General features: G+C 36.3%; 1 protein-coding gene across 1 annotated transcript in view; it reads right to left on the bottom strand.

Annotated features, from left to right (window-relative positions):
- Positions 1-665: 665 nt before the first annotated feature.
- LOC122154396 (contactin-associated protein-like 2) overlaps positions 666-11,887 on the bottom strand; it is a gene marked incomplete at its 3' end in the record, with an annotated part of 73,577 nt that continues 62,355 nt past the window's right edge. The window contains exon 3 of the mRNA XM_042802641.1: positions 666-837. Coding sequence (XP_042658575.1) covers positions 666-837 — 172 coding nt within the window. The remainder of the gene's footprint in view (positions 838-11,887) is intronic.

The following is an 11,887-nucleotide window of genomic DNA, read 5'->3' as shown; positions in this document are numbered from 1 at the left end:
GCCCTTTCTCTGTCTTTACTAGTATTTCTTTTTTGCCGAGAAAGAAAAAAACTATTTATCAGGTGCAACAGAAATTAACACAGGTAAGTGGTTGAAAAGGTAAGACTCAAAGCAAAAGCTTGCCATAATTTTAATTACTCTTCTCAGTTTGATAAAAACCCACCCACTAAACGTTATTTTAATAAAGATTGAGCATTTATTACATGTACAGTTGTGCAAGTATGTGGACATATTTTAGTTCTCTAAGGAATTCAGTGAAGCCAAGAAGGCACTGAAGCCAGGAAGAACAACTTTTAGTTGCAAAAAGATCTCCATAACATTCATCTAAGAAACAGACAAACTGTGACCTTTTGGGAGAGTTCCTTCTCTTCAAGGCAGCCATATTATTGACTTGTGGGCTGAATTTGTTTTACGAGAGTTTTTCAACTCCTTCTCTGCCTGAGTGGGAGACTGGAGGTATGCTTTCCACTGCACCCTGGCTGATCTACAACATAAAGCCATAATCTCCATCATCTAAGCATGGTTCCCACTGCTAAAAAGGTAGGACTGCCTTGATGTGATCACTGGCAGCGTCAGAACCACCTTTCCTGTATCACTGTATATTTTCAGAATATGCAAGACAGGTATCAGTGTATCAGAGTGTCAGTGATGTCTCCACAACTTACCTGTCAATAATGGCACACATGTCAATGGTGACATTGGCAAAGCTTCCCAGCTGGCCTTGCTCCACTGCGTGTAAATCCACCAGCTGATCATCCACATGAATAAACTGCATGCATCCTTGAAATGAATGCTGAAATAGCGAGTGATCCGAGTCATTCATCTGTATAGGAAACCCTGCAGACCAGCAGAATAAAAAGCATTATTAACTTCATATACTATTACTCAAGCCAGTATTTTTTCACAGAAAATGACAGGTTTTCTAGCTGGGGAAGAGAAAGGCAAGGTGGGAAGGAAATATTATACAGTTATTAGATTACATTGAAATGCTGTTGAGTTAAATCATTGGCAACTGCCTGCAAGAATTTATAAAGCACAGCTAATGATACTTTCATTAGTTTCTGTGTACAGGATGAAAGTCTTCTGCTACCCTTCTTCTCTCCTAGCCCATTATTGTTGTTTCTCATTACTTTTCATATAGTCATTAAAGGAATAGGAAAATGATTCATCTCCTTGCTATATTCTAGGAATCACATTCTCATTTTTCTGAGATAAATGTATTCCATATATTCCATGAAGTGAATTTCCAGTTCAGCTTTCTCTAGAACTAAGCCGCTGGGCAATGAATAACTGTACTGGAAACTTTCTGTAAACTTAAAACTAACCCTAAAATCTAATGTCCTCACCCACTTCTGAGGAATCTGAGGATGTTCTGTAGTATTTTATTTTTGCTCTGAATATTCATTTGCCTGTCTTTCTGAAGGTGGTTTATAAGTGGTGAGAATGAACTAGTATCTTGACTCAGGCTGTGGGATTGTTTTTGGAGGACACATTGGACAAGAGCAAGACTTTGGCTACATTGCAAAAGGGACGCAAAAAGAGGAGGAAGAACTGAGAGTGCTGTATAGCTGTTGAATGATGAGGACATCTTGACCTTCGTCAGCCAGAAACCTTAGGAGTATCAAACAGGAATGAGAAAAACAAGAGCTTTGTCTGAAGAAAAGGTGCAAGGTGACGGTTAATGGAAAACATCTGTTCGTTTCTTAAACAGTGGAAAGTTTTCTGCCCTGAGATAAAAGTGTATAGAACACTGTGTTTGTGCTTGTAAGATTTAATTAACCAATAGGCTTAGGATAGCAGTAACTAACTTGTAGCCAATGAGTTGTCTGGCGTATTATGGACAGGGAGTAATAACCAATCAAATGTTAGTCTTAGGCACGTGGACAGTGTGTGAAGAATGCATGTAACCAATCAAGCCTGTTTATGTGTGATCAGTTGCTAGGAAGATATATAAACGCACTTGTATCGGCAATACACAATTTCAATTGACTCTTATAGAATTGCTGGAGTTCGTTATTCTCCTCACTCAGGCTAAAAGGCAGGGAGACAGAGGATGTTTGTATGTAATTATTTAACTCAGTGCCCTTCAGAAGTGAATGTGTTAATTTACTTGAGAAAAATGCCCTTGGTAAGTGGAGAGCCTCATACGCTACTTATAAATCTTTGACAAAGAACTCCCTGAAAAAGCTTCAAGAAAATAATTCGACAGAATCTGTTTAAGATGAGAGCAGGAAGGAAGAGAGAGGGGCTGACAAATGTTTCTTGGTAAAGAAGGTTAAAAGTCTGAAAAATGCATAATGGTTTTGCAAATTTCAGCTAGGAAAATGACTAGCCTTACAGTTCTGCATGGCTGACAGACACAGGTGAAAAAAATCACACACACTTCTTTTGGTAGCTAAAACAGATTATACAGCTCCCACTTTCTTATTCAGCTTCCTGATCCCTAATGCCTCACTGACTTCTTCAATAGCATGGAAACAGCTATTGTGGAGACAAGAGAATAACAGATTATTAAATTGATACTGTTTGAACAGCAGCAGGAAAAAGGAATTAATGTAATTTTAAATTCTGTTCCTGAATACAGTTTCTCATGTGCCACACAAATAGATTGACTAAAGAGAGGGAAATGAACAGGCAGCAGAAACAAGCATCTGGGACTTGAGGACACATGCTGCTTAATGTGGCACCTATTACTAAAAAAAAGCCCAGATACACATAAGTCTTCCTAAAAATATAATTAAGACCAATTTTAACTGAAACGGTTTGCCAGAACATTCATATGACCAATAATGTTTATTAAAATTTTCTAAAACTGTCTTCCCATCAGCTAAAATTACTGCTGGTAGCTCCTAAATTTTCCTGACTCACTTCAATAAGCATTCACTTCAGAGTTCACTGGTGGGCCACAGAATTAATCAATGATGTTATAGTAATTAAGCACTGACCATGCTAAAAGTTAGCTCTGACAAGTATTTCAAGAAATTGGGCAAAGGTTTGTCTTGAGGTCATATCACCTTTGGAGAAAAATTATGACATTATTACAGGGAGCCAAAACTGATATGAGAAAGATAAATAACCGTCTCACACTAATACACATCAGATGGAGAAGGAAAAAGTCCTAGCGATCCCCCAACTGCCTAACTAGGGCATAATAACCTCATCAGACCAACTGCCCCCCACCAAAATAGTCCTAGACTGTGGGAATCGTTATTTTGGATTGGCAGAACAGTCAGGTTGTAGGGACAGGATTTATATTTTCTCCCCAGCATGTGCATTGGCTAATGACTATCTGATGAAAAGAGGACAGGGCTTTCAGAAACCTGCCTTCCACTTTTTTAACTTGTTATTTCCAGTGACTGATTAAACTGATTCATCTGAGGCTTTACAGACAACAGTAGAGAGCGACAGAAAGTACAAGTTAATTCTCATTTGTTTGGTCAATGCAAGCACAATATTTGCATGTTCCTATCAGATGCTTTCTCCAATTATATTTAAACAGCTCACACTTTCAGTATAATTGTCTGTTTTTCAAACTGTCACTGAAACTACACTATAACTCCTCATCAGGAGCCCCAGACTAACACCAAACATATGGTCATTATGATTGTCAGTGCGTTAGCAGAGCTGTGCAGGAAACCTGTGTATCATCTTCTGGTTCAAAGCACTTCCACAATTCCTTTGTTTTAAATATTAAATTCAAGGTTACCAACACTGAGGTAAACTCCTAATAATATTGATACAAATCCAGCAAAGCCAAGGACATTATATGGATATATCTGAATATAATGAAAGATTATCCACCATCCTTCAAGAACTAACTGAAAAAAAGATCAAAACCTAGAGCCACAATTCACTCTTCATATCAAAAAATGTATGAACCAAATAACTAAGCCACTAATGTATGATTAGGTTCAGCTATATGTTCCAACAAATTACTACCAATACTGATAGCATTTGAGAACTAACCACAGAAGCATTTCAATATGTGATTCTCAGCTTCACTGAATCTGAAGTACCAGTTCTTGACTGACCCTATATTAGCACATCGTTATTGCTGGTCTCTGGGACACATTCTGTACTTTGCTACTGGTTGAACCTGCAAACAGGAAAGGAGCAGCTGGATCCCTCAGCCTGGGCAGAGATCCCAAGTCCCTGGGTCCCTAGGCTGGGATCCACGGTCTGGGGTAGGAAGGAGTCATCGGCTGGACTGGCTTGTGGTGGTGCCACTCCTACCATAACTACATAAATCAGTCTTTCCTCTATTACCCAGGAGACTGGTGTACACTGAGCATTAGTCAGTTTGGGATTCTGAATTTTGCTGTATCTATCAATGGATGAAGATTATAATTGGCTCACTCATGTCTTTGCCTGTCTTCCTGATCCTGCCTGTGCTGTCTCTAGTCATGTAAGGAACTAGAAGAGGACAGGTTTTTATGTATCTCCAAAGAGATGGACTATCCTGCAAAGGTCAGACGCCAATTGAATCTCAGTTTTCCCAAGTTCAAGGAAATTTGTTTCCAGGACTTCGTTCTGACCTACCAAACACAGAACAGCCAAATTTCTAGATCCAATTCCTGATTTTAATTCAAACTTGCAGGAAAAATTAGAAAATCTATAGTTTTGATACATACTATATTCTATGTTAGATATCATTTTAATATAATCAAATAATTTTAATAGGTATAATAAAATACCTATGAAACAAAACCCAGTATTTCTTTTCCAGTGTCAAGATCTATTTGTCTCTCTTCCAATCAACTGAGTAAGATTCTATCAAAGACATTATAAGAAAGGAAGTTGAAGGAAGAACACATTCAGGTTTGTGGTATAATAGCAAAAGAACATACAGTCAAAACATGTCATTAAACATCTGATGCACTACTCATTTCTGAGATCTGACATAAGAATGAAATATCATACTGGACTCTGAATATACAATTAGAGATTATTTTGTATCCCTATGTGAAACACTGATATCCATTGAAACAAAATGCAGATTCTATTGTGACAAGAAGATAGTTTTTCTCCACAGCTTGTAAGAATACTACATCATTATATTTTTATTTTGTCTTTTGTTTTATTTTAAGCTAATGATGGGCTGATGTTTGTATACAGATGGTTCTTGGTATTTTACTTCTTTAAATGAATACACCTAATTATAACTTTGAAAAACTAGAAGTATTCCTTCTTCAAGAGCATGAAATAAACTAAACAAACTGCAGAAGTGATAAACAGCGTGTATTAAAAATAAGTATTTTTTTTTCATTTAATTGCATCTCTGTAGAGCTACAGAAATGTTCAAAAAAGCACACACATAAACATTACAAGTATTTGAAGGAATATGGGACCAGTACAGGAGGTTTCAACAATCATGTCTCAACTCCACTCATAATTCTGTATTAGGGAATATGAGGACTAAGGATGGGATTTGCCAAGACATTTGGATCCCATGTCTAGCAACTGTATGAACTATTCCGAAAATAAACATTACTTCAGAGTCTCCCAGTTCAGTGGAGTGCAAAAAGGCAAACCAGAATGGGAACTAAAATTTTTCTGTGTGTGTTTGCAGAGAAAGTTCCAAACTTCTTGAATGAGGCATTTTCTAATAAATTAATCTTTACTATTGCCTTAATTGTTTCATTTGTAGAAATACAGATGTTGAATGCGAGGTAGGGTGTTGTTTTCTTGACTGAGGGAAGTTCATTTTTTAAAGTGGCTAGAGGTTGCTTTTTCTCTTTTTCTTCAGAAACTTCTTGATTTTGCCAGTTGTTAAATACTTCCACTTCCTGCATACTTCAATGGAGTTCAAGAGTAGTCAACCACTTAAGATGTAAATAAAGAGTCCTCAGGAAAAGTACATTAAAAAGACAAACAACTACTTTAAAATAAAAGAGAAAATTTTACATACATTTTAATCCCTTACTGACAGTGATCAAAACAATCTGGACACTGAGATTGTAATAAAGTTAATATAAATAATATATTGAAATGGGACACAAATGAAAAAAAAAAATACGTTGTTAGAAAACAGTTCACTTATTATGAAGCATTCAAGCACAGTTTTATGCTCTGGTGGTTTTTAGTACAAGGGCAATTCTGTTTCATGGTGCAGGAACAGTGAAACAAATTAATAAAATTCTTTGTGTATCATCTGACAAATTAAAACCAATGTAAATGTCTTCTGCTTTTTTAAAATGAAAATTTTATTACCCTTACAAGTGAGTTCCCATGAAATAAATGTGGTACATGTATGGCTGAAACCCTAAAATATGAAATCAGCAAGAACTCTGTTTTGAAATAAACTCAAAAGCTGTCCTGATCTTCCTGTTTAGACAAAATCCTCCTTCAAATAACTGGAAAAAAAGAGCAATAGCAGCAAGTTTCAGTCATCACTTTTTGACATGGAGAGAAGCAGTAAGAATAATCATTATTAGCAGTCTTAGCTAACTTAAGTCAATCTAATGCTTTCTTGCAATTTCTACCGTATTTTATTGGATATATTAGAAAATACAGAAAGCCATGTAATGGTCAAATTGCAGCAAGTCTGTACTTCACTCATACAATATGCTATTCATAGGCTTTCAATTTTATAACAAAGAGAATAAATGTTCACTAGATTTTCAAAGTTCTATTTTACTTCTACAGAAAATCCCCCATAAAGACAAGAAATGTCTAGGGACAGCTGGAGATAATTATACTTAGGAAGATATAAGCAGCATAAAATACTCAATCACTGTTTACTGCCTTTAAGAGGTGTACAGTGTGGAAGTTACACTATTGGCATTAATTGTGTAATCTTATCTGCTGCTCCTACATGAACTTATTTTGTATTTTTATGTAGTACAGAGTTCTGGCTACAATATCACTAAAGTGTATTTACTTCAGTCTCAAACAGTAGTATAGAAGTCGCTGGGCCACTTCAGCTATAGATTCATGTTATATACTCCCACCAACTTTCATCTAAGAGATTTATATTTTAACGAACTTTTTTTTTTTTTTTTTCCCAGTTCAGTTAACAAAGATGTCAAAATGAAAGTATCTAGTGGTGAGTGGCTAGCCACCCAAGCAAAATCACTGTGAGCTACAGTTTGTATGACAGCAATACATCACTTTGTGGTAAACAGCACCAGTTCAGAACTGAGTTTTTGTTTAGGTACCTTAAACATGCCATTGCTAGTTTCATTCCATTCACTCCATGTTTGCCAGTGTTCCAAATTATCTCACTTAGCTTCTACTATCAACTATAACCAACAGAATTATCTCTTGGTCACAAAGACTTTGTTGGAGCTTTGCTGCTAATAAATGTTTCTACATATTTAGAATTTGAAGAGCGATCTGATTTGAAGTGCATTCAAATAATCAGCACATCTTAAATGTCTATTCTGACACTTCTGCTAGCAGCACCTTCCAGACTTTTAACACCTTAAATTTATTTTTCAGACTTCCAGAACTAACTTTAGCATTTTAACCATTGGTGACAAGTATATAACCATATAGATAGTTTCTAGAGGTCAAAATTAAGGATGTCCATTAAATATGCCAGGTAGATTTAAAGATTAACATTGTTAATCTTTAATGAACAAACTAAAAAATAATTATTTGGATATTTTTAAAGCTATCTTAATAATTTTCATATTTTGCAAAGCTTAGATTTTCCTTGATTAATCATATTTTTGTTCTTAGATTCACATTAAATTATATTATCTGAGCAATGAAATTAAGTACATTAAGTTCTGTAGTGCTTAACAGAATCTCTATAAACAGTCAATAAATTCATAGTAATGGCTATCCTTACAGCTTATTAGAATCACATGCAAAAAAAAGGTAATTAATTTTAAAATCTTAGCATTACAAACTATAACAAATTTTCACTTATTACATTTTCATTTTATAATAACTGTAAAGACATACCATGGTACTTTTTTATCAGTTACATTTTTTACTATGAATTAGATGAAGACAAGATGAAAGAATAGCAGGATAAAGAGGGAAAATAACAAGGTCATTCCAATACTTTAAAAGTATACATAGCAATGTGATTAATAGTCCTACTTTTTAATAGATTAGTTACGCCATTTGCTTGTATTATGAGATATTTACAAACTCTTGGAATTACATACCCATTTGGGCAAACTGGATAGTTTAACTTAATAAGGTGTTGCACATCTTTAACTCAGTAGTAGAATGGAACTTTTTATCTGGTTTTGATTGGTTGGTTGGTTGGTTGTTTTTTTAAGGTGGTCATGATTTAAAAAATATTTAACCTTATTTATACTTAGAAACACAAATATAAAAATAGATTGCCAGCAGATTGTCTTTCCAAACTTAGAAAGAAATAACAAAGAATCTCAACAATGTAAATACACATACTCTCTTTTCTGAATCAGAGCTAATTTATCTGTAGCACATAATTTGTACCTGCAGTTCACGTGAAAAATTAGCAACCCTTAACATTGTTATAAGTGGAAAGCACTCTTGCAGCAGTGCATATTCAACTTGTATTAATAATAGAAAGCAATCCATATAATAAATCAGAATGAACTCTAGCCAACAACAAGAACAACAAAATCCATTTTCTGTTATCTCCATAATTATTTAAAGCTATTATGAGTGCAAACATTTAACTAAATGGAAAGGAACAAAAGTCTACTTGTCTCTTACTCTTAAAATTTGATTATTAGAAAGGATCACCATTTTGTTATCATTTTCAAACTTGATGCTCTATCTCTCTCTCAAAAAAAAAAAAAAGAGATGAAAATACTATCATTTTAGAAACTCGTCTTTGACCTTGTACAATCAGAAAACTAAAGAAAATAATTCCAGCTGTTGGGTTATGGTGCATTGGTGCATTTCTACTTTCTCAGATCACTGAACTTTTACTTTATTACAAGTCTGTTCACTTGAAACAAGGTGTGTGTACAGTAGGAAAATACTAGAAAGTAATATACAGAAACTACTTTACCCTCATTATCCTTTTTTAATAAAAAATCCCCAGGCAATTTGTTTTCAAAGAACTTGAATGTAAGTTTAAACTGAAACCACAAAATAATCCCTTAAGAAGCATAACCCTTAACATTCTATTTTACTCGCAGTATTAATATCAAGTCCAATGGAGCCAAGGAGATCTCTTAAACACTCTGTGTATTCAAATGCACAGCAGGCATAGCAGCAAAGGCATCATACAATAGTGGCTCAAAGTCAATGTGAGTTTTTTTGAATAACAAGTTACAAGAATTAACTGTGACAAATTGTATTAGGCTCATTAAAATTTCTCTTGAAAGTGCTTTAAAATGTGTGATAGTATATATTGATTGACTCACATCTGAAGAAAATATGCTATATATTAAAAGAATTGTGCTTACTTCCTTGAAATAAAGTTTGGTTTTTGTTTTCTTGGAAATATACTCTGGTAAGTACACAATGACAATATTTTTATTGATATGCCACATCCAGGATAGATTTCTTCTTTCTGTAATACTGAATGATTCCTTCCAAAATGATTGAAGCAATTCAGTGTGTTGACGAAAGCGACATAAAGAATACTACAGCTGCCCAAATATAAAAGAAATCTTAACTTTCCAAATTCTGTTTTGTTGTTTGATGTAATATTTATACTCTTAAAAGTTCCAAATAATTATAGAAATTATGATGGATGAATTTTAAGATTTATTTTCAACAGAATCTCAACTAAAATCTTTAACAGGTATCAGGCAGTTACCTTCAATTGGTATTGATATTGGCTGTTTTAGTGATGCATCAGAGAGTGTGAAAATAAAGACCTAATTTACAGTCACTTATGAAAAAAACAATTATTATAAAATCATAAAATAATTTCCTTTAGAAGGGACCTCTGGAGATGATCTGATCCAAAATGCTCTTCAGAGGAGGTCAAATTACAACAGGTTACTTAGGGATTTATCCAGTCCAGTTGACTGTCTCTGAGGATACAGACTTCAGAACCTCTCTAGACAAACTGTTATAATGTTTGACCACCCTCACAGTTGAGAAATGTCCTTGTATTTAAACAGAATATGCCACATTTCAACTTCAGTCTGTTCCCTTTTGTCTTATCAAGAATAGTCTGGATCCATCTTCTCTACACCCTCCCAGCAGGCAGCTGTAGACAGCAAGAAGATCTTCCTTCAGCCTTCTCTTTGGAGGCTAAATAAACCCAGTTGTCTCTGCCAGCCTCTCCTCATACATCAGTGCTTGAGGCCCTTAACCCTCTTGCTGATCCTCTGCTTGACTTGCAATGACTTGCATGTCATTGCCTTTCTTGTACTGGGGGACTCAACACAATGTGCTCCTGTGCTGGTTTTGGTTGGGATAGAATTAATTTTCTTCGCAGTAGATTGTATGGGGCAATGTTTTAGATCTGTGCTAAAAACAGCGCTGATAATGCAGAGATGTTCTCCTTATTGCTGAGCAATGTTTATACAGAGTCAAGGCCTGTTCTGCTTCTCACTCCACCCAACAAAGAGCAGGCTGAGGGTGCACAGGAATTTGGGGGGGACACAGCTGACCCCAACTAACAAAAGGGATATTCCATACCATATGACATCATGGTCAGCAATGAAAAGCTGGGGAAGAAGAAGGAAGGGGGGACATTTGGAGCTATGGAGTCTGTCTTCCCAAGTCACTGTTACATGTGATGGAGCCCATCTGTCCTGGGGATGGCTGAGCTGCCTGCCCATGGGAAGGGTGAATGAATTCCTTGGTTTGCTTTGCATGCATGCACCACTTTTGCTTTACCTACTAAACTGTTTTTATCTCAACCCACAAGTTTTCTCACTTTTACCCTTCCAATCCTCTCCTTCATCTCACCTATGGGGAGCAAATGAGCGAGCAGCTCGGGGGGATTGAGATGCCAGCTGGGATTAAACCATCACAGCTCCAGATGTGGTGTTGCCAGGGATGATGGAGGGGAAGAATCACTTACTGCAGTGTGCTGACTCTGCTCTTGCTGGTACAGCTAAGTATGCCTGTGGCTGCCTTCACCACAAGGGCACAACTTCTGCTTATGTTCAACATGTCCCTGAGCACCCAAGGTTCTTTTCTGCAGAAGTCTTTATCCAGTTGATGACCAGATCAGACTGATGTGCTGGATTATTCAGTCCTGGTGCAGGACTTTGAGTTTGTCTTTACTGTAAATGAGGAGATCTCAGTCAACTCATTTCTCCAGCACATTGAGGTCCAAGTGAATAGCAGCCTTAAATTCCAGCATACCAACCACTTCCCCTAGTTTGCTATCATCCACAAATTGATGAGGGTGCACTCCATCCCATTACCCGGGTTGTTTATAAAAACATCAAACAGTATCAGCCCCAGCATCTGTCCCTGAAGAATGCCACTAGTAACTGGTCACCACTTAGACTTTGTGCTGTTGATCGCCACCATCTGAGCCTGATGTCCAGTCAATTTTCCCCCACCTTATAGTTCATCTATCCAGTCGGTATTTCACCAATGTCCTATAAAGATTCTATGCAGACTGTGTTGAAGGCCTTTTTAAGCTCAAGGTATACAATCTTCACTATTCTCAATGTTATCTCATCCATGGAGCCAAAGATAGAGAGCAATCTCAGGTATCTTCCAAAATTAGCATAACGTTTCAAAGATCATTAACAGCAACCTTATAATGAGGTTGGCTACCTCTATCAGAACTCTTGGATCCAGCCCACCTGACTCCACAGATTTCTCTACATCCAATTTGCATGTGTGGTCCTTGATCTGGTATTTCTGTGATGTGGACTTAACTGCCCCAGGCTCTGTCACTAGTCAGAGGGGCTTGGGAGGCCAGAAAGCAAACTTTACCAAGAAAGGCCAAAGGAAGGAAGGCAAAAAGTATCTCAGCCTTTTCCATGTCCTCTGTCCCTAGCTCTCTATCCCA

This window comes from Tyto alba, unplaced genomic scaffold (assembly GCF_018691265.1).
Source record: "Tyto alba isolate M040663 unplaced genomic scaffold, T.alba_DEE_v4.0 Super-Scaffold_100000100066, whole genome shotgun sequence".
Classification (NCBI taxonomy): Eukaryota; Metazoa; Chordata; class Aves; order Strigiformes; family Tytonidae; genus Tyto; species Tyto alba.
Note: the sequence above shows the minus strand (reverse complement) of the source record. Positions and strands in the feature narration are given on the sequence as shown.